Source organism: Nerophis ophidion, linkage group LG28 (genome assembly GCF_033978795.1).
Source record: "Nerophis ophidion isolate RoL-2023_Sa linkage group LG28, RoL_Noph_v1.0, whole genome shotgun sequence".
In the NCBI taxonomy this organism is placed as follows: Eukaryota; Metazoa; Chordata; class Actinopteri; order Syngnathiformes; family Syngnathidae; genus Nerophis; species Nerophis ophidion.
The window spans coordinates 14,315,863-14,340,166 of record NC_084638.1 but is presented as its reverse complement, the minus strand read 5'-3'; the positions used below and the strand labels follow the sequence as shown (position 1 = coordinate 14,340,166).

The window sequence follows — 24,304 nt, the reverse complement described above, 5'->3', positions numbered from 1 at the left end:
TAGCATATTAGCTAATGATAACGAGGCTAGCTTGATTACATTACAATAGCACGTAAATGTATGCATGAAAACACTGCTACAGACATCACACATGGGACAGTTTCGTAAGTACGAATTGTTTTAGTTAAAACTGTTGCTTGGAGTGATGAATAAATAATCCCTTTGAGCAAAAACGCTATGGACTGTTATACTTCCGGTTCAAGGGAAAAAAAACAGAAAGTACATTTCAAAAGAATAACACCCATTTTCAGTGTGTGTTGGTGTTTAATGAAAAGTATTTGTTCAAAACAAAACATTTTAGCCGTTTGCTAAGAAAAATCCAGAAATAAATAAAAAAATATCAAAAAGCCAAGCCTCACTTGACTTTTCAGTATGCGACCCTTTGTAGAAAAAGTTTAGACACCATTGATCTAAAACGTCAGAAACTCACAAAATAGAAATGAAATGTATTTACACACAAAGATTAGTTAGTAAATTGAATAATACAATTACTAACCTATAATATTTATAATAATAACAATATATATATATATATACAAACCCCATTTCCATATGAGTTGGGAAATTGTGTTAGATGTAAATATAAACGGAATACTATGATTTGCAAATCATTTTCAGCACATATTCAGTTGAATATGCTACAAAGACAACATATTTGATGTTCAAACTGATAAACATTTTTTTTTTGTGCAAATAATCATTAACTTTAGAATTTGATGCCAGCGACACATGACAAAGAAGTTGGGAAAGGTGGCAATAAATACTGATAAAGTTGAAGAATGCTCATCAAACACTTATTCGGAACATCCCACAGGTGTGCAGGCTAATTGGGAACAGGTGGGTATAAAAGCAGCTTCCATGAAATGCTAAGTGATTCACAAATAAGGATGGGACGAGGGTCACCAATTTGTAAGCAAATTGTTGAACAGTTTTAGAACAACATTTCTCAAGGAGCTATTGCAAGGAATTTAGGGATTTTACCATCTACGGGCCGTAAAATCATCAAAAGGTTCAGAGAATCTGGAGAAATCACTGCACGTAAGCGATGATATTACGGACCTTTGATCCCTCAGGCGGTACTGCATCAAAAACCAACATCAGTGTGTAAAGGATATCACCACATGGGCTCAGGAACACTTCATAAAACCACTGTCAGTAACTACAGTTGGTCGCTACATCTGTAAGTGCAAGTTAAAACGCTGCTATGCAAAGCAACACCCATTAATCAACAAAACCAAAGAACGCCGCTGGCTTCACTGGGCCCGAGCACATCTAAGATGAACTGATGCAAAATGGAAAAAGATTCTGTGGTCTGACGAGTCCACATTTCAAATTATACTTGGAAACTGTGGACGTGGTGTCCTCCGGAACAAAGAGGAAAATAACCATCCGGATTGTTATAGCCGCAAAGTTCAAAAGCTAGCATCTGTGATGGTATGGGGGTGTATTAGTGCCCAAGGCATGGGTAACTTACACATCTGTGAAGGCACCATTAATGCTGAAAGGTCCATACAGGTTTTGGAGCAACATATGTTGTCATCCAAGCAACGTTATCATGGACGCCCCTGCTTATTTCAGCAAGACAATGCCAAGCCACGTGTTACAACAGCGTGGTTCCGCAGTAAAAGAGCGCGGGTACTTTCCTGACCCGCCTGCAGTCCAGACCTGTCTTTCATTGAATAAGTGTGGCGCATTATGAAGCGTAAAATACGACAACGGAGACCCAGGACTGTTGAACGATTAAAGCTCTACATAAAACAAGAATGAGAAAGAATTCCACTTTCAAAGCTTCAACAATAAGTGTCCTCGGTTCCCAAAACGTTTATTGAGTGTTGTTAAAAGAAAAGGTGATGTAACCCAATGATGAACATGCCCTTTCCCAACTACTTTGGCACGTGTAGCAGCCAAGAAATTCCAAGTTAATTATTATTTGCAAAAAAAAAATAAAGGTTATGAGTTTGAACATCAAATATCTTGTCTTTGTAGTGCATTCAACTTATATGGTTTGAAAGGGATTTGCAAATCATTGTATTTCGTTTATATTTACATCTAACACAATTTCCCAACTCATATGGAAACGGAGTTTGTACATATGTCATTTTTTTTCCCGCCCATCTCCGGCTTACTCGCTACGCGTATACGTCATAGGCAAGTAGCCAAGAGTAGCTTTTGTAATAACCTGTTTTGAAAATATTTTATCATTTTTATACCAAATAATATATTGCCAGAATCGGTTAAAATCGAGAGTCGATTATGAATGGAATCATCCCCACAATAATCAGAATCAAATCAAATTGTGTTGTAGTAAGATTCACATCCCTACTTCTATTATAAAAATAATAATAATAAGTATTATTCTTACTATTATTATTATTTTATTTTTTTTATTATTATTTTGTTATTAATTGGATTTGCAATATTTCCTATAATAAAACGTGATTTAAATTGTGTGCGACTCGGATTTACCACTGAAATGATGTATGATTTTTTCACATCACATATTCATACGTATTGCATATTACAGCTAAACATTATTGAGTCAGTTTTCTTTCTGATTATACTTTTGGGACTAAAAAGTGTAGACAAGAGAAGTAAAGACAAAGTCAGTGCACAGAATGTACAGTATAGAATATGTACTGTACATCGCCGTACAGCATACGGCTCCAGGGCTTCCTACGCTCCAATACGCATCCGCAGGGTTTTACGCTTCCTCAGGCATGGAGGATTCATCTTCCAGCAGTGGCAGACGGTGTTGAAGAAGCGACAACGGCAGGCCGAGCAGGGGTTGCAGCACGGCACAGAGGAGGAGCAGATCTCACGCTGGAGGCTGCAGCGGCGAACGGGGGTCGCGACCTCCGTCTTGCGTTTCTGGGAACACGGAAATTGAGTTTTATGGGATTACTGCTGCTGGCAATTTATGAAATGAGACAATGTTTCCAAATTTAAGGGTCAAGAGCAAGGGCATTGTTTGGCATTATTTGTAAATAGGCGAGCTCATTGTTGTATGTGTTCATTAGGGATTGACAGTGAAATATCGATACCGGCGATACCAGATGCTCTGATATCGACCCTCGAATCAAAATATTGATACTTCTTATATTTAAGTTCATGGATGCCCAAAATGACTTACTGAAAAGTAAAAATATTTGGGGGCCATATATATATATACATATATATATTTTTTTTAATCTCCTGATGATTGAGGGAACCCCTCATGAAACAGTTCTGTAGAGATGAAGTAGTCTTGTGATTTTTCTTTTTTCCCCCACACATACATATTGCGCTCTACCACGGTATCGAGCACTATTCTCTGGATAATCCAATGAAGACATATATATATATATATATATATATATATATATATATATATATATATATATTAGGGGTGGGCAAGTTAATGCGTTAATTACGAGTTAACTCATCAATCTATTAACGCCGACAATTATTTTAAAGCGCATTTGCTATGTTGTTTACATGCTTTTATTTTGTTAACGCCTTTTCTTAACAAGATGGCGACGCCTGGATGGGCTTTGGCGTCGAGGGGCTCTTGGTAAAGATGGAACATTTGGCAAAAATACCGGACAATTCTGCAAATTTCATGGCTGGCTTACAGCGTGGTCACTCCGGGATCACTTACGACCGCCAGACAATTCTGAATGTGGATAGATCGGGCCGTTTTGGACTGAATGACGCGTGCTTGTTAGACCGGCTAGCTAGCATGGGAATACTTTGCCGGCTACATCCAGCGGCTTGTGAAGCAGTGGAGTATTTGTGTTGTCTGTCTATTTATGAATAATGCAGACGAGGAGTGTTGGCTGAGTTCTTAACGTTTACTTTCAGAGCGTGCATATCACAACATACAAGATGCCGTCATGGCGACACAACCTTTACCGGGCTACCGCGCATGTTCGTCACTCCTGTTGCATGCTGGGTAGGGTAGTTCTTTTATTCCCTGGCTCATAACATCACAATATAGTACCATGTATATGATGAGTTCAGTTTATCAAAGCACCAAGCAAACAATCGGAAAATTCCCATCATATCAATTCCTAGATATGGTCATAATTATTTTAAGTGCACTACGCAGAATAAACACAACATTATTAATATTGCTAGTACGGATAATTTGATAAAAAATTCCCTAAAACAGCCCACTACCTATAATATAGGTTTTTTAAACATAAGATCCCTGATAAAAAAATGTTTCTGCTGTTACCTCAAAAATTGCCTGTTCAGATGTTATGATTGTGGCTCAGAGATTTGTATGTAGATTATATTTATTTTCCATAACAAACAGGATAACTTAAATACCCTGGCAGTGGAAATAAGCTTAAATGTTTGTATTTACATTTTTTTAGTTGATTTTCATAAAATATGCTATTTAACTGCTACTGTTTAACAAGGACTGATTTAAATTGTGTTTGCATAACAAATGTTTTGGCGCTTTTGTTCATGTGGGAGAATATTCCAATAAAGGTGCACTACACACTACTTTTGAAGTCATTATTGGGCTTTGCGTATACAATGCAGTTAATCGCGATTAACCGGAGAAATAGTGCGATTAACTTTGATTACATGTTTTAATTGTTGCCCAGCCCTTATATATATATATATATATATATATATATATATTATATATATATATATATATATATATAAAATTGTATTATCCAGAGATTAATGCTCGATACCGTGGTAGAGCGCAATATGCATGTGTGGGAAAAATCACAAGACTACTTCATCTCTACAGAACTGTTTCATGAGGGGTTCCCTCAATCGTCAGGAGATTTTTTTTTTTCTCCTGACGATTGAGGGAACCCTCATGAAACAGTTCTGTAGAGATGAAGTAGTCTTGTGATTATATACAATTATATATATATATATTTTTTTTAATTATTATTATTATTTTTTTTTAATGCTAAAAACAGATATGGGTGGTATTTCGTTTTTGTACATAATTAAACGAAGTGGTTGACCACCAAACCAACCTGGCTACTGTGCAGCAAACAGACTGAACTAAGCATGCACGGGGCCTAGATCTTCCTGTTAAAAAGATGATACAAGCAAAAAAATCCTATTGTCCCTATACGTTATCAAATAAAGATTTGTCCAGTGTTATCAAGGATTATCTGTCGGCCGCGTTCCCAGACGTGTTGAAATATTGTGCTCCAGACGCCATTCTACACGACAAAACAGATGAAAACTTGGAAAAGCATGGAGGTCTACAACTTCTTTGTTTGTAGCTGGGTCAAGGAAATTGGTTTCAAGTCTCTCCCGGATAAAAATGTGTCGTTTGGTTTTTGTTTAACTTCAAATCTACAGACATGTTTGTTGCATTTCTGTTGCACGCATCGTTAAAAGTAATGTGTTTTTACCCGTTTTTATCAAAATATAGCTATGGACGTCAACATTGTGTATGTGCTGAAAGCTTCATTAAGGATCACTGCCGTTGGTAAAAGCACTTTAGGTTTGGGTTGTAGGTTTACTTGTTTAGGTTTTGTTCACATTTGCTTTCTTTTATTTACACTCTCCGAGTTGGTGTTTAACGAAACATTTGTAGAAAAAATGCATATAAAAAATACAAATAAAATCAAGATAGTACTTAACTGGGAAATACTAAAAGTAAACAATATATCAAACTGGTGTGTTCTTCGACTCTGGTCCCTTGGACTGGAGTGCATGCCATTTTTCTTGTTGTTATTCTTAAAATTTTGACATCTTTCGCCCTTCTTGATTATCTCTCTAGGACAGGGGTGTCAAACTCAAACACAGAGTGGGCCAAATTTTAAAACTGAACAAAGCCGCGGGCCAAGGTTGAACAAATTAACCTTTTAATGGAGACCCAAACAAATTTTGCATTGAATATCAAACAAGCAAGACTTATGTAGCTTTATAGTCACATACAAAATCGAGTTTCAAATTATAATAATGAGTAAAAAATATCAATGGCATATCAAATAAAATGTAAATAAAAATTGGGGGGGGCGTGGTTTGGTGGTATTTTGTAGCGTCCCGGAAGAGTTAGTGCTGCAAGGGTTTCTGGGTATTTCTTCTGTTGAGTTTATGTTGTGCTACGGTGCGGATGTTCTCCCGAAATGTGTTTGACATTCTTGTTTGGTGTGGCTTCACAGTGTGGCGCATATTTGTAAAAGTGTTGAAGTTGTTTATACGGCCACCCTCAGTGTGACCCTTATGGCTGTTGATCAAGTATGCCTTGCATTCACGTGTTTTGTGTTAAAGCAGCATATATTATGTAACTGGACCGGCACGTTGTTTGTATGGCGGAAAAGCGGACGTGACGACAGGCTGTAGAGGACGTGGGGCGGAATAGCTCGGTTGGTAGAGCGGCCGTGCCAGCAACTTGAGGGTTGCAGGTTCGATTCCCGCTTCCGCCATCCTGGTCACTGCCGTTGTGTCCTTGGGCAAGACACTTTACCCACCTGCTCCCAGTGCCACCCACACTGGTTTAAATGTAACTTAGATATTGGGTTTCACGATGTAAAGCGCTTTGAGTCACTAGAGAAAAGCGCTATATAAATATAATTCACTTCACTTCACTAAAAGCAGTGCCTTCAAGGCACACCCCCAATATTGTTGTCCGGGTGGAAATCGGGAGAAATTCGGAAGAATGTTTGCCCCGGGAGATTTTCTGGAGGGGCACTGAACTTTGGGAGTCTCCCGGGAAAATTGTGAGGGTTGGCAAGTACGAGTATCAGCGGTGAATGGAGTGTTAGAGAGGCATCGCCGCTGAATAACACCGGCGGGCCAGCTCTTATCTTAATTTGATATTACCTCAAGGGCCAAATGAAATTACACGGCGGGCCAAATTTGGCCCGCGGGCCAGAGTTTGACACCCATGCTCTAGGAACTCAGAAGTAACTTTAGTCCTTTTTGCGTTTTGAACGGTTCCAATAGCCGAAAGCTACGCAAGCATAGGACATTTTTCTTCGAAAAAGGCTAAAAATGTCGCTTTGACAACAGACGCTCGCTGGCCCACCACTTCGAGCCTCGCATAGTTAATGAGCCGAATGTGACGTCAAGTTAATACAACCCATATATTCTAGATCAGGGGTGCCCATTACGTCGATCGCGAGCTACCAGTCGACCGCGGGGGGTGTGTCAGTCGATCTCCAGCCAGGCTTTTAAAAAAAATAGAACTAAAAATTAGTGATCATCAATCTTCACCAAGACGTCACTTAAATGACATTCACGGTACCGGAGGGTCTTGTGAGATGACGCTGGCTGCTGCAAGATCATTATTATGAAAATATGACCGAGAGGAAGGCGAGAAACACTTTTTATTTCGACAGACTCTCGCGCCGTACCTTCCGTCAAAACTCTAAAGGCCGACTGCACATTTCCTATCTTCACAATAAAAGCCCTGCTTCATGCTGCCTGCGCTAATTAAATACAGAGTCTCGGAAAACTGGCGTGCACAAGCGATCCCTCAGAAAGCTGCCGTGCACATCACTTGTGCACGCCAGTTTTCCGAGACTCTGTATTTAATTAGCGCAGGCAGCATGAAGCAGGGCTTTTATTGTGAAGATAGGAAATGTGCAGTCGGCCTTTAGAGTTTTGACGGAAGGGACGGCGTGAAAGTCTGTTGAAATAAAAAGTGTTTCTCGCCTTCCTCTCTGTCATTTTTTCATAATAATGAACTGGCAGCAGCCAGCGTCATCTCACAAGACCCTCGGGTGCCGTGAATGTCAATCAAGCAAGCTACGGAATTTGCCGCCAATGTTTTTCTTGTAAAGTGTATGGAAGCTGGATGAATTAGATGCCAAAAACCAACCACTTTCATGTGGTATTGTACAGAAAGGACAACTTTTTTTCTCCTCCATTTGAAAATGTGGGCGTTATCATCATTACTGTCTGATTCCAATCAATGCAAGTCATCAGAATCAGGTAATACACCAACTTATATTCTTGTCTTCGTGAAAGAAAGACATCTATATGTGTTACACATGCTTGTATTATCATTAAACACATTTAACTTGTTTACAAAAATGTCTCTTTCATAAATAAATAAATATAAATGATATATATAAATGAGGTAGATCCCCTCGAGTTGGTCAATTGAAAAGTAGCTCGCCTGCAGAAAAAGTGTGGGCACCCCTGTTCTAGATAAATAACTATATATATATTAATTATTGTGGACCAGCTCTATACTCTCAGCAGGGTCCTGGAGGGTGCATGAGAGCCTGCCCAACCAGGTAACATCAATCAATCAATCAATGTTTACTTGTGGACTTGGAAAAGGAATTCGACCGTGTACCCCGGGAGTGCTGAGAGAGTACGGGGGATCAGACAGTCTGATTGTGGCGGTTCGCTCCATGTATGATTAGCATTGTTGGGACTAACGCGTTACTGTAGCGCCTTTATTTTCGGCGGTAACTAGTAGTCTAACGCGTTATTTTTTATATTCAGTAACTCAGTTACCGTTACCACATTGTAACCCATATTTAAAATTCCCATTAAAACACATGCATAGAGTGCAAAGACTTTTATTTTGAAGGGTTACTTCCTCCCCAAAATGGCGCTCGCTTCGTCCCTCCTGTCTGCTGTGAGACGCACTGGAGACAAACTCGCAAAATCTTCCTATTTTCACACATTGCAAACATCATAGTTAGGTGAGTCTTTTGACATGGCATAATCAACGGAATTCCAAAATCACAACCATGTGCCATGTCGACAATATTACGTTTGCATCTGTTTTTAGCATAGGCGCTAACTGCTGCTATTTCCCCATACAGCCAACCTGTTCAATTAACTATCGGGCTGTGCAGGTGTGTTGTTTCGCCCCCGATTGCTCAGGTAATTACTTTTTTACTTTCTTATGATCATCCAGCCAATTTATAGGCAACAATTTAGTCCAGCAAAGGGCTTTGCGGTGTTAATATGCTTTAGCCACTTTGTGGATGCTTTTCTAAGTTTTATTTATTTTTTATTTTTTTTTACTACGCGCTCCAGATGGATCGCAGGTGTGTGTATTTGGTTTGTTGCGCAACACTTTAATTTAACTCTGCTTGATTGTTTATTAACTTTGAATGTTTGGACAAGTACTTGAATTTGAATCATGATTTATTGAGTTTCTAATAATGAGTATTATTATGAAACTGGTTATATAAGTGCACTTGTTATTGATCCATGATTGAGTTGTATCACTTTAGATAAGAAATCGTGAACTGTATTATTAGAAATGTATTATGAATGTTCGATTTTATTGAACTCATGTTTGTATATTAATCAACATGGTTAAATTATGTCATATCAATTGTATTATTAGAAATGTATTATGAATGTTCAATTTAATTGGACTCATGATTGTTTATTAATCAACATGGTTAAATTATGTCATCAATTGTTTCTTAATACAAAATATTTGTCATTCTGGACAATCAAATGCTTATATGCTTATAAAAAAAAGTCTGCGGGCTATAAAGCGTTTTCCGTTCGGGCTCCAGTACTCTGGAATGTCCTCCCGGTAACAGTTCGAGATGCCACCTCAGTAGAAGCATTTAAGTCTCACCTTAAAACTCATTTGTATACTCTAGCCTTTAAATAGACTCCCTTTTTAGACCAGTTGATCTGCCGTTTCTTTTCTTTTTCTTCTATGTCCCACTCTCCCTTGTGGAGGGGGTCCGGTCCGATCCGGTGGCCATGTACTGCTTGCCTGTGTATCGGCTGGGGACATCTCTGCGCTGCTGATCCGCCTCCGCTTGGGATGGTTTCCTGCTGGCTCCGCTGTGAACGGGACTCTCGCTGCTGTGTTGAATCCGCTTTGGACTGGACTCTCGCGACTGTGTTGGATCCATTATGGATTGAACTTTCACAGTATCATGTTAGACCCGCTCGTCATCCATTGCTTTCCTCCTCTCTAAGGTTCTCATAGTCATCATTGTCACCGACGTCCCACTGGGTGTGAGTTTTCCTTGCCCTTATGTGGGCCTACCGAGGATGTCGTGGTGGTTTGTGCAGCCCTTTGAGACACTAGTGATTTAGGGCTATATAAGTAAACATTGATTGATTGATAGATTTATATTATGCATTCAAGTACATATATAATGTACTTTACTAGTGAAGAGGTAACTAGGTTACTCACTTTGTTTTTTGGACTTTTAGGTCAGGTTTTTTTTCCGGGAAGGAATACCCGGTGCCCCAAACAACCTGAGCTCCCCATCCACTTTAACAACTATGCGGTAGGACAAGCATTTTTTTAATCCTTTTGGATTACTTTAGTTTTTTTGAACTGAACTTTTGGACTGACGCAAAAGTCGTCGCATTTGAGCTGAGCTGTGGACTGGTTCCGAGAAGGAAGCAGGATTGTATCTCGTATTTTTGTTTTGGGTATTTTTTTTTATTTTTTATTGTGTTATCTGTGGTATTTATGTTCTTGTATCAATACATTTAATGCAGTGAAAACCAAGATAACAAGTTGTTGTCGTCTTTCACACCACAGGCTCCTAAATGAACCATCTTCTGTCACACAAGTTACATTCTTAACCCGACTACCCCATGCTAGCGTTACATGATTCGTTACTATGGTATTTTATGTTATTTTTTTTATATAGTATTAATTTGCTAGAAACTGAGAAAATCTGAGTGTGCTTTACCAGAGAGATGCGCCGTCGTCTTGATTCTTCTGCGATGTGTGTTTATACTAACAAGACATCATGCCTGAGCCGAAGCAAAGTTCCTTAACATGGAGGTGTTCTCACTACTTTTATTTTGTCGAGCACAAAGAAAAAAACATTTAAGGTAAATGTAAGTTGTGTCTTGGATCAAAGATCCGATTTATTGCCCAAAACAGCAATTCAAATCTTTCTGAAACAGCTACAAAAGCAACATTTTTTGTCAAAGACTTCGATGCCACTTCACCGGCTGGATTTTAAAGGGGAACATTATCACAATTTCAAAAGGGTTAAACACAATAAAAATCAGTTCCCAGTGGCTTGTTGTATTTTTTGGAAGTTTTTTTCAAAATATTACCGGTCCCGGAAGATCCCTAAAAAAAGCTTTAAAGTGACTTATTTTCGCTATCTTCGAAACCACTATCCATGTCCCTGTGACGTCATGCAGTGCTGCCAATACAAACATGGCGGTTACCACAGCAAGATATAGCGACATTAGCTCGGATTCAGACTCGGATTTCAGCGGCTTAAGCGATTCAACAGATTACGCATGTATTGAAACAGATGGTCGGAGTATGGAGGCAGATAGCGAAAACGAAATTGAAAATGAAATTGAAGCTATTGAGCGAATAGCTATTGACGCTATTTGGCCATAGCATGGGTGTACCTAATGAAGTGGCCCATAGCATGGCTGCCTTATTAGCATCGCCGGTAAAATGTGCGGACCAAACGATTAGACATTCGCATCTTGTGACACTGGAGCAACTTAAATCCGTCGATTGGTAAGTGTTTGTTCCGCATCAAATGTGGGTATCTAGTTTCAAATGTACATACAGCTAGCGTAAATAGCATGTTAGCATCGATTAGCGTAGCATGTTAGCATCGATCAGCTGGCAGTCATGCCGTGACCAAATATGTCTGATTAGCACATAAGTCAACAACATCAACAAAACTCACCTTTGTGATTTCGTTGACTTAATCGTTGCAAATGCATCTGCAGGTTATCCATACATCTCTGTGTCATGTCTGTCTTAGCATCGCCGGTCAAATGTGAAGACACTTTGGTACATTCAATGGGGGTCTGGCGGCAGATTTCTTGCCAGTGGTGCAACTTGAATTCCTCCCTGTTAGTGTTGTTACACCCTCCGACAACACACCAACGAGGCATGATGTCTCCAAGGTTCCAAAAATAGTCTAAAAAACAGAGCTGAGACCCGGTGTTTGTAATGTGAAAATGAATATGGCGGGTGTGTTACCTCGGTAACGTCACGTTCTGACGTCATCCCCTCCAGAGCGATAAACAGAAAGGCGTTTAATTTGCCAAAATTCACCCATTTAGAGTTCGGAAATCGGTTAAAAAAATACATGTTCTTTTTTTGCAACATCAAGGTATGTATTGACGCTTGCATAGGTTTGGTGATAATGTTCCCTTTTAACAGAGGCACGAGTAGCCAGGACAACATTGATAGAGCCATACTCTCTTTCAGCGTGTGACTAGAAGACATGCAGGCTATTTCTACAGTGGAGTCACTCGCTTTCAGGCTGCTATTTAGCATGATATCGGGCATCAAACAGCAAATGGCATGGAGAACATGTTCCGAGAACCCGGGCACAGTGGACAGTGAGTACATAAACATGGAAAGTGAAGTGAATTATATTTATATAGCGCTTTTCTCTAATGACTCAAAGCACTTTACATAGTGAAACCCAATATCTAAGTTACATTTAAACCAGTGTGGGTGGCACTAGGAGCACGTGGGTAAAGTGCCTTGCCCAAGGACACAACGGCAGTGACTAGGATGGCGGACGCGGGAATCGAACCTGGAACCCTCAAGTTGCTGGCACGGCCGCTCTACCAACCGAGCTATACAGCCCCAAAAGCAAGTTAAAGAAGACACTCTAAACTCTGCCTCTGCTCATTCATCACTGTCAATTCTCTTATACCTGTATACTCTTTCATTCTAGACTTCTAGAGTGTTTGATTATCAAATCACTCTAAATGTAGACTATAAAGTTCACAAACATAAAGAGGGATCCTAGTGGGCCAAGCCAATCTTTCTTTATCTACTCTATGAACTAATACTTGGGAAATGCGTGGAGTGTTCTTGGCTTCACTGAATACATGCTTTTATTTCACAATTCCTTGAGGGAAAAAAAGGTTTGGTTAGGCGTGTGTATAGCAGTAAGTGTGCTGTATATAGTGACATGACATATAATCATGTCGTGTGTGCCTTCCTTGAGTGAAGCCAGGTTTACAGCTCTGTTGTGACATGTTGTCATTATGCTGTTTGTTACCTACAATATGTATGTTATGTTGCAGCTTTTTAAAATAGTTTTGTCAATTTGTTCTGGCCAAAAATCAATTTGATCCTTTGAAACATATCTTTGTCTTTGTGTGTTGTACGTAGACCACATTGCTTAGCAAAGTTCAGTGGTGCAAACGCATGTCTAGTTGATCAACGGTTTGTTTTGTTGTCCAGTCTAATAACAGAACTGAAAAGAAGGCTAAAAGGGCATTAATGGGAGACTTTTTAAAAAGTAACTAAATAGTTACTTTTCACACTAACGTATTACTTTTCGGTGTAAGTAACTGAGTTAATTTTTAAATAAAGTAACTAGTAACTGTAACTAGTTACTAGTTTTCAGTAAACAACACGACACTGATGATCAGTGTCAGACCGGAAGTAAGTCGGACCCGTTTCTAGTCAGGGTTGGATTCCGCCAAGGCTGCCCTTTGTCATCAATTCCGTTCAGAACATTTATGAACAGAATTTCTAGCCACAGTCAGGGCGTTGAGGGAATTCGGTTTGGTGGCTGCAGGATTAGGTCTCTGCTTTCTGCAGATGATGCGGTCCTGCTGGCTTTATATGGCCAAGGATCTTCAGCTCTCTCTGTATTGGTTCACAGCCGAGTGTAAAGCGACTGGGATGAGAATCAGTACCTCCAAGTCCGAGTCCATGGTTCTCACCCAGAGAAGGGTGGAGTGCCATTTCTGGGTTGGGGAAGAGATCTTGCCACAGGTGGGGCACTTCAAACACGTCAGAGTCTTGTTCACCAGTGAGGGAAGAGTGGATCGTGAGATCGACAGGCGGATCGGTGCAGGTGATGAGGGAGCTTCGCCTTCCGGCTCAGCTCTCAATTTACCGGTCGATCTACGTTACTATCCTCACCTATGGTCACGAGCTTTGGGTTATGACCGAAAGGACAAGGTCACGGGTACAAGCGGCCGGAATGAGTTTCCTCCGTCGGGTGGCGGGGCTCTCTCTTAGAGATAGGGTGAGATGCTCTGCCATATGGGAGAAGCTCAAAGTAAAGCCACTGCTCTTACACATCGAGAGAAGCCAGATGAGGTGGTTCGGCCATCTGGTCAGGATGGCACCCGAACGCCTACCGAGGGAGGTGTTTAGGGCACGTCCAACCAGTAGGAGTCGACGGGGAAGACCCAGGACACGTTGGGAAGACTATGTCTCCCGGCGGGCCTGGGAACCACTCGAGATCCCCCGGGAGGAGCTGGACAAATTAGCTAGGAAGAGGGAAGTCTGGGCTTCTCTGCATAGGCTGCTGCCCCCGCGACCCAACCAAGCGGAAGGAGAAGGATGGATGGATATATTAATTGGAACACTTCAACTTTTTCTCATTACATCTTGATTTTTTTTGCAGTTTTTTCTTACAATTTTACAATTGTTTTTTCCCCCATGTAAAAAGAGAATAAAAATACAAGTGTTTGCCTGCCTAACCTAGTTTGGACATAAACAATATTGCTCAGTTACACATTTAACAGTCTTTATGGTTGTCGTAATTCTTCAAATTATTTCATAAGTTAGTAATTTTAATTTTTAATTAACTGTTTGTATTGTAAATATAATTCATTTCTATTTTGAGTTTATAATATATTATATCACAGGTGTCTAAACTTTTTCCACCATCTACAGGTAGACATGTTATTTGAAAATACACGCTTTAAAGGGGAACATTATCACCAGACCTATGTAAGCGTCAATATATACCTTGATGGTGCAGAAAAAAGACCATATATTTTTTTAACCGATTTCCAAACTCTAAATGGGTGAATTTTGGCAAATTAAACGCCTTTCTGTTTATCGCGCTGGAGGCGATGACGTCAGAATGTGACGTCGCCGAGGTAACACAGCCGCCATTTTCATTTTCAACACATTGTAAACATTGGGTCTCAGCACTGTTATTTTCCGTTTTTTCGACTATTTTTTTGGAACCTTGGAGACATCATGCCTCGTCGGTGTTGTTGGAGGGTGTAACAACACTAACAGGGAGGGATTCAAGTTGCACCACTGGCCCGAAGATGCCAAAGTGTCTGCCGCCAGACCCCCCTTGAATGTGCTGGAGTGTCTCCACATTTTACCGGCGATGCTAAAGCAGACATGGCACAGAGATGTATGGATAACCTGCAGATGCATTTGCAACGATAAAGTCAACGAAATCACAAAGGTGAGTTTTGTTGATGTTGACTTATGTGCTAATCAGACATATTCGGTCGCGGCGTGACTGTCAGCTAATCGATGCTAACATGCTATTTACCGGCGGTGCTAAAGCAGACATGGCACAGAGATGTATGGATAACCTGCAGGTGCATTTGTAACGATAAAGTCACATAAATCACAAAGGTGAGTTTTGTTGATGTTGACTGCCAGCTAATCGATGCTAACATGCTATGCTAATAGATGCTAACATGCTATTTACCGGCGGTACTAAAGCAGACATGGCACAGAGATGTATGGATAACCTGCAGATGCATTTATAACGACATTACGTTTCCTTCCACCCACATTAGATGCGAAACAAACACTTACCAATCGACGGATTTAAGTTGCTACAGTGTCACGAGATGCGAAAGTCCTGATCGTTTGGTCCGCACATTTTACCGGCGATGCTAACGCAGCTATTCGGCCATGCTATGGCTATGAATAGCGTCAATAACTATTCGCTCAATAGCTTCAGTTTCTTCTTCAATACTTTCATACTCCAACCATCCGTTTCAATACATGTGTAATCTGTTGAATCGCTTAAACCGCTGAAATCTGAGTCTGAATCCGAGCTAATGTCGCTATATCTTGCTGTGGTATTCGCCATTGTTTGTTTACATTGGCAGCACTGTATGACGTCACAGGGAAATGGATAGTGGCATCGCAAATAGCGAAAATCAAGCACTTTAAAGCTTTTTTTAGGGATATTCGGAGACCGGTAAAATTTAGAAAAAAACTTCAAAAAATACAACATGCCCCTGGGAACTGATTTTTATTGTTTTTAACCCTTTTGAAATTGTGATAATGTTCCCCTTTAAAAATGTTTGCAGACACATTAGGTATATTTGCACAAAGCATCGGTATTGCCGATATTAGCCTTAATTTTACTTGGTGTTGGATCGGAAGAAAAATCAGTGGTTTTGCACACCACGAGTGTTCATGCAGTTGCGACATCATTTAATAACAAATGAGTGGCAGCTGGAAAATGACTGGAAAATTGGAAAATGACACTTTGAATTTGACAGAAGCAACAAAACAACCTACTGGACTGACACCCTCCGCAGGCGGTGAAATCTTTTGTCTCGCAAAAAGCCGTCTGGTCCTCGCTTGGCTCCCAACTAAAATCAGATGAAAAAGAAGCACTTTTCATTATCCATATTCAGACAATGCACACGTTTACCACAAAAGAATATCCTGGATCTCTGACAACCTGTGAAGTTATGGATTAGGACATTGATATTGGAAAATCCAATTCAAGCTGTGGTCAGTTAAGTTTTATAAAAAGGTTATTTTGTGCTCCCACAGACATTTTAGGTTAATTACGCTGTCATCTGGCTTTAAAAGGGTCCTCATTTTTTAAAACCCTTCCTTGTGTTCTACTTAACGTCTAATAGTGGTTCTTTGGTCAAAATTAGTTTTTCTCTTCAGAATGCGCTGTTTTGTGGGCGGTGTTAGTTACGTGCCTCCACTTCGACAGCGACTTTTCCCTGCCAGCCATGTTGTAGATCAGGGGTAGGGAACCTATGGCTCTAGAGCCAGATGTGGCTCTTTTGATGACTGCATCTGGCTCTCGGATAAATCTTAGCTGACATTGCTCAACGCGATAATTATGAATAATTTTGCTGGTAATCACAATGCTAAAAATAACGTGCAAAATATAAAACATTTTCATGCATTTATATCCATCCATCCGTTTACTACCGCACCTGTTCAAGAAGTCGCATTAATGGTAAGAAGTATTTTATGTCACGATTGGGGTCGTTCTCCAGGAAGGCAGACGGACTACTCGGGACATAGCATTTAGGTAAAAACATGATTTAATTTTAACTAAAAAAATATACAAACAAAAATCGCTCACAGCGGAGGCACAACTTGGGCTAAAGAACAAAGCTAACGCATAAACAGACTAAGAACATCAATCAAACAAAACTTACTTGGCAGGGCATGAAGCACGAAACTATGGCAAGGCATGAAAAAAATCAGCACAGGGCGACTGACTGGCAAAGACGAGCTTAAATACTGCCTCTGATTAGTGCTCGGGAAGCAGGTGAGCGGGCATTTTGTCCACCAGAGATAGGTGGACAAGCTGAGTAACCAAGGAAACCAGACAAGGGAGTGGAAAAAAACAGAAACTTAACGAGTCCAAAGGACAAACAGCACATGGCCAAACAAAAACATGATCAACAGACATGACATTTTATTTATTATTGGTTAGCTTCAGAATAACAATGTTATTAAAAAGAATAAAAGACTTATTATACTCTAAAAATGTTGGTCTTACTTAAAAATGCACGCATTTAGTTGTATTCAGTGTTAAAAAATATGATATGGCTCTCACGGAAATACATTTTGAAATATTTGGCTTTCATGGCTCTCTCAGCCAAAAAGGTTCCCGACCCCTGTTGTAGATGTAGCACTTCCGTATGGAGCTCACTGACCGATATAGGTTTGAACTCTTCGCTACTTTGTATTAGAAATGGCAGTAACAGAGGATGCATGTGCATTTACAAACCAGTCTGCCCCACAACAAAGGCATAAAGAAAAGGAGCTTATTGACTATGGTTTAGGGCGGGGGTTGGTTATCCGCGGCTATCAAGTCGCATGCAGCTCTTTAGCGCCGTCCTAATGGCTCCCTGGAGCTTTTTCAAAAATGTATGAAAATGGAAAAGATAGTGAAAAAATATAACTTGTGTTTAAAAAAAAATCTGTATGAGAGCAAACATGACAAACCTTCCTTTTTGTTAGAAATCCCACTGTTTACATTAAACACGTTTCACTGATTAGAGTATTTGGCAAGAGCCGTATTGTCCTACTAATTTAGGCGGTCCTTGAACGCACCGTAGTTTGTTTACATGTACAACTTTCTCCGACACTGCCACAGAAAGACGTGTTTTATGCCACTCCTTTGTCTCATTTTGTCCAACGAACGTTTCATGCTGTGCATGAATGCACAAAGGTGAGCTTTGTTGATGTTATTGACTTCTTGGCATGCTGATCAAGCATATTTGGTCACTGCATGACTGCAAGCTAATCATTGCTAACATGCTAATTATGCTAGCTGTATGTACATATTGCATTGTTATGACTCGTTTGTAGGTATATATTAGAGCTAGTATATTTATGTCCTACGTGTATTTAATTCATATTTGCATGCCTCATGACACGTTATCTGTAGTTAATATTGGCTGCATGTCTGATAGTTGTTTGTGTGACATGTTGTTCCAGACCACAGCAAACGTTAACCAACTTGCAAAGATTGTGATGAATCCATTAGAACAGGGGTCACCAACCTTTTTGAAACCAAAAGCTACTTCTTGGGTACTGATTAATGCGAAGGGCTACCAGTTTGATACACACTTAAATAAATTGCCAGAAATAGCAAATTTGCTCAATTTACCTTTAATAAATCTCTCTCTCTCTCTATCTATCTCTATCCATCTCTATCTATCTCTATCTATCTCTCTCTCTCTCTCTCTCTCTCTCTCTCTCTCTCTCTCTCTCTCTCTCTCTCCCTCTCTCTCTCTCTCTATCTATCTCTATCCATCTCTATCTCTCTCTCTCTCTCTCTCTCTCTCTCTCTCTCTCTCTCTCTCTATATATATATATATATATATATATATATATATATATATATAAGGGTATTTCTGTCATACATTTTTGTTCCTTTTACGGAAGGTTTTTTGTTGAGAATAAATGATGAAAAAACATTTAATTTAACGGTTTAAAAGAGGAGAAAACACGAAAAAAATGAAAATTAAATTTTGAAACATAGTTTATCTTCAATTTCGACTCTTTAAAATTCAAAATTCAACCGAAAAAAATGAAGAGAAAAACTAGCTAATTCGAATCTTTTTGAAAAAATTAAAAAAATAATTTATGGAACATCATTAGTAATTTTTCCTGATTAAGATTGATTTTAGAATTTTGATGACATGTTTTAAATAGGTTAAAATCAAATCTGCACTTTGTTAGAATATATAACAAATTGGACCAAGCTATATTTCTAACAAAGACAAATCATTATTTCTTCTAGATTTTCCAGAACAAAAATTTTAAAAGAAATTTAAAAGACTTTGAAATAAGATTTAAATTTGATTCTACAGATTTTCTACATTTGCCAGAATATTTTTTTTGAATTGTAATCATATTAGGTTTGAAGAAATATTTCACAAATATTCTTCGTCGAAAAAACAGCAGCTAAAATTAAGAATTAAATTCAAATGTATTTATTATTCTTTACAATAAGACAAATAAATTTACTTGAACATTGATTTAAATTGACAGGAAAGAAGAGGAAGGAATTTAAAAGTTAAAAAGGTATATGTGTTTAACAATCCTAAAATAATTTTTAAGGTTGTATTTTTTTCTCTAAAATTGTCTTTCTGAAAGTTATAAGAAGCAAAGTCAAAAAATAAATTAATTTATTTAAACAAGTGAAGACCAAGTCTTTAAAATATTTTCTTGGATTTTCAAATTCTATTTGAGTTTTGTCTCTCTTAGAATTAAAAATGTCGAGCAAAGCGAGACCAGCTTGCTAGTAAATAAATACAATTTTAAAACTAGAGGCAGCTTACTGGTAAGTGCTAGTATTTGAGCTATATTTAGAACAGGCCAGCGGGCAACTCATCTGCTCTTTACGGGCTACCTGGTGCCCGCGGGCACCGCGTTGGTGACCCCTGCATTTGAAAAAGACATCCGGTTGTTTCCTTTAACTTGGACACACACATATATATACCTTTTGCCATCATAAGGCAGTAAATTCCAGGAGTTCTCACTCTCTTGGAAGCCTCTGTTTTACTAATGTTTTCCGATGTTGTAAAAATGTGTACAATAAATACAAACCCCGTTTCCATATGAGTTGAGAAATTGTGTTAGTTGTTAATATAAACGGAATACAATGATTTGCAAATCATTTTCAACCCATATTCAGTTGAATATGCTACAAAGACAACATATTTGATGTTCAAACTGATAAACTTTTTTTTTTTCAAATAATCATTAACTTTAGGATTTGATGCCAGCAACACTTGACAAAGAAGTTGGGGAAGTTGGCAATAAATACTGATAAAATTGAGGAATGCTCATCAAACACTTATATGGAACATCCCACAGGTGTGCAGGCTAATTGGGGACAGCTGGGTGCCATGATTGGGTATAAAAGCAGCTTCCGTGAAATGCTAAGTATTTCACAAACAAGGATGGGGTGAGGGTCACCAATTTGTAAGCAAATTGTCGAACAGTTTTAGAACAACATTTCTCAACGAGCTATTGCAAGGAATTTAGGGAATTTACCATCTACAGTCCATAAAATCATCAAAAGGTTCAGAGAATCTGAAGAAATCACTGCACGTAAGCGATGATATTACAGACCTTTGATCCCTCAGGCGGTACTGCATCAAAAACCGACATCAGTGTGTAAAGGATATCACCACATGGGCTCAGGAACACTTCATAAAACCACTGTCAGTAACTACAGTTGGTCCCTACATCTGTAAGTGCAAGTTAAAACTCTGCTATGCAAAGCCAAACCTATTCATCAACAGCACCCACAAACGCCGCCCGCTTCGCTGGGCCCAAGCTCGTCTAAGATGGACTGATGCAAAGTGGAAAAGTGTCCTGTGGTCTGACGAGTCCACATTTCCAATTATATTTTGAAACTGTGGACATGGTGTCCTCGGGAACAAAGAGGAAAAGAACCATACGGATTGTTATAGGCGCAAAGTTCAAAAGCAAGCATCTGTGATGGTATGGGGGTGTATTAGTGCCCAAGGCATGGGTAACTTACACATCTGTGAAGGCACCATTCATGCTGAAAGGTACATACAGGTTTTAGAGCAACATATGTTGTCATCCAAGCAACGTTATCAAGGACGCCCCTGCTTATTTCATTAAGGGACGGCGTGGCGCAGTGGGAGAGTGGGCGTGCGCAACCCGAGGGTCCCTGGTTCAAATCCCACCTAGTACCAACTTCGTCACGTCCGTTGTGTCCTGAGCAAGACACTTCACCCTTGCTCCTGATGGGTGCTGGTTGGCGCCTTGCATGCCAGCTCCCTCCATCAGTGTGTGAATGTGTGTGTGAATGGGTGAATGTGGAAGTAATGTCAAAGCGCTTTGAGTACCTTGAATGTAGAAAAGCGCTATACAAGTACAACCCATTTATTTATCATTTAAGACAATGCCAAGCCACGTGTTACAACAGCGTGGCTTCGTAGTAAAAGAGTGCGGGTACTTTCCTGGCCCGCCTGCAGTCCAGACCTGTCTCCCATCGAAAATGTGTGGCGCATTATGAAGTGTAAAATACGACAGCAGAGACCCCGGACAGTTGAACGAGTAAAGCTCTACATAAAACACGAATGGGAAAGAATTCCACTTTCAAAGCTTCAACAATAAGTTTCCTCACTTCCCAAACGTTTATTGAGTGTTGTTAAAAGAAAAGGTGATGTAACACAGTGGTGAACATGCCCTTTCCCAACTACTTTGGCACGTGTTGCAGCCATGAAATTCTAAGTTAATTATTATTCGCAAAAAAATAATAAAGTTTGAGTTTGAACATCAAATATCTTGTCTTTGTAGTGCATTCAACTGAATATGGGTTGAAAATGATTTGCAAATCATTGTTTATATTGACATCTAACTCAATTTCCCAACTCGTATGGAAACGGGGTTTGTATTACATTTCAACTTTTCTGTCAATGAAGATTTGCATCAGCCTGAGAAAGTCATTTTGATAGTTACTAGCTAATATAAACACTTAGACCCTGTGTTGCCTTCATTATAAGACTTATAGAAGGCTTTTAATTTTTTGCAGTTCCAGATGGATTCTTTTTTTTGATCCAATATGGCTCGTTCAACATTTTGGTTTGCCGACCCCTGGCTTAGGCCTACAAAGGCGGACTCATGCAAAGCACTTTAGATAAAATTCTACAGTGGCAAGCTGTGCATTTCACCTTCAGTGATGTCCGTCTTGGTCTGACAATAAATTCAATAAATACCTCTCATAATACCACACTGTATGCCACCACATGACCCCGGCTGGAGAAATAGCACACATAAACACACTTGCACACTACTGTGCATTGATTCCTCTCAATATTGTTCAAAATTAGCTATTTTCCGGCACATTTGAAATAAAATAAACTAGCATTAGCGATTAAAACATCTCTGCATGGTACCGTCAAAAGAGAAATAATTTTAAAAACACATTAAACATGAAAAAACAAAGGAATACAATATTTGAGCTGAATTTGCAACAACCTTTGGAAGGCGTAAGTCAGAGGTTGATTCGGTTGAAAGTGGCAGACCGACCACTTTACCGACTAGGACTGATTAGCTGGCTCAAAACTAGCTTTTCTTGAAATGTCCTTCTTGTAAATGTATTTTCCAGACAATGGAGTATACGGTGGGGCAAAAAAGTAATTAGTCAGCCACCGATTGTGCAAGTTCTCCCACTTAAAATGATGACAGAGGTCTGTAATTTTCATCATAGGTACACTTCAACTGTGAGAGACAGAATGTGAAAAAAAAAATCCAGGAATTCACATTCTAGGAATTTTAAATAATTTATTTGTAAATTATGGTGGAAAATAGTTATTTGGTCAACCATTCAAAGCTCTCACTGATGGAAGGAGGTTTTGGCTCAAAATCTCACGATACATGGCCCCATTCATTCTTTCCTTAACACGGATCAATCGTCCTGTCCCCTTAGCAGAAAAATAGTCCCAAAGCATGATGTTTCCACCCCCATGCTTCACAGTAGGTATGGTGTTCTCGGGATGCAACTCAGTATTCTTCTTCCTCCAATAAAGTGATAGACACATGTTACTGCATGTGTCAGCACGCTAATTAGGAGTCTTTGTTTGCTTACTTTCTACTAAAAAACAAGTTGTCTAGTATGTTCACTATTTTATGTAAAGCCAACATTCTTCTTCAATTGCAATAAAAAAAAAAACGTATTTTTTTTTTGTTACAAAATGCCATGTTTTTTGGGTGACCCCAGGATGCAGAGACGGGTGACAAGGTAGAATTACAAAAAGGAAAACATTGAATGGTCAAAAGAGATAACAACGGCGATGGGGCAGAAGCGCACACCATGTAACCTGGACAAAATAGGTTCCTTAGTGGGCGGCAGGAGAAACGGCTAGGAAGTACTGAGCAGGGCAAAAGTCCAACAATATAATCCTCCTTACCTCAGGGAGGCTAGGAAGCAAACACAAAAGAGGTTAGGGAATTCAGGACTAAGGAGCGACAATGTACTGTACCAGGTCTGGCGAGGTAAAGCAAGCGCACGATAGAGGTTTGGGAGACATTAACCGGCAAGGCCAAGCTGTCAGTGACGAGCCTAAAAACTGGCGGCCTAATTGCTAGCAGGTGTGCCTCAAGGTCCGCCCCTCGCCGAGAACGAACGACTGAATACGCAGGTGCAGACATCGAAACAAAGGAGAAGGCAGGATATTGATAAAAAACACAACATTGGAAATACATTTTGGTACCGGTAACAAAATATTGGTATCTGGACAACCCAACTCCACAGTGACAATTTGTGGAGTTTATTCCATTAGTAAGGTAATAATACTGACACAGACACTCGTAAGTGTGTTAGCATAATATCTAACGCTAACGACGCTAGCTTGAATACATTATGCTAGCACATAGAAATATCCATGAGAACACTTCTACAGACATCACACGGGATGATTTGGGAATTAAGAATTGTTTTCGTTATATTGAAAAACTTACAAACATTGCTTGGAGTGATGAATGAAGAATACTTTCGAGCAGAAACGCTATGGACAGTTTTACTTTCGGTTCCAGGCAGTACATTTTTAACCTGCATTGAAAGATGTTTCCATCGCACAAAAAATAACAGGGCATTATAGTCCTCTGCTTGGGTTTAATGAAAACTATTGAACACAAAACATTAAGGGCATTAGCAAAGAAAAATCGACAAATTGTCCACATCGTTTTATTAGCCACAGGGTACAAAGTGTAGGAAAAAAAATACCGGCTCATATTATAGTATATCTGCAACCTAATCACGATTGATTTTCTTCGGTCATCGGGGGTTGAAGAAGCCTGTACATGTCAGATTTCCCTGTTAGCCAATTGTGGCCACGGTGCAGCTTTGTTGATTAGCCTAGCACTTCCTGCTTTTGCAACCCACAAGTTGTGATAAGA

General features: G+C 39.5%; 1 protein-coding gene across 1 annotated transcript in view; it reads right to left on the bottom strand.

Moving 5' to 3' along the window:
- Positions 1-403: 403 nt before the first annotated feature.
- Positions 404-24,304, bottom strand: part of asip2b (agouti signaling protein, nonagouti homolog (mouse) 2b) — an 88,831-nt gene continuing 64,930 nt past the window's right edge. The window contains exons 3-4 of the mRNA XM_061890330.1: positions 16,175-16,248; positions 404-2,868 (exon numbers count right to left, since the gene is read on the bottom strand). Coding sequence (XP_061746314.1) covers positions 2,674-2,868; positions 16,175-16,248 — 269 coding nt within the window. The 3' untranslated portion in view covers positions 404-2,673. The remainder of the gene's footprint in view (positions 2,869-16,174; positions 16,249-24,304) is intronic.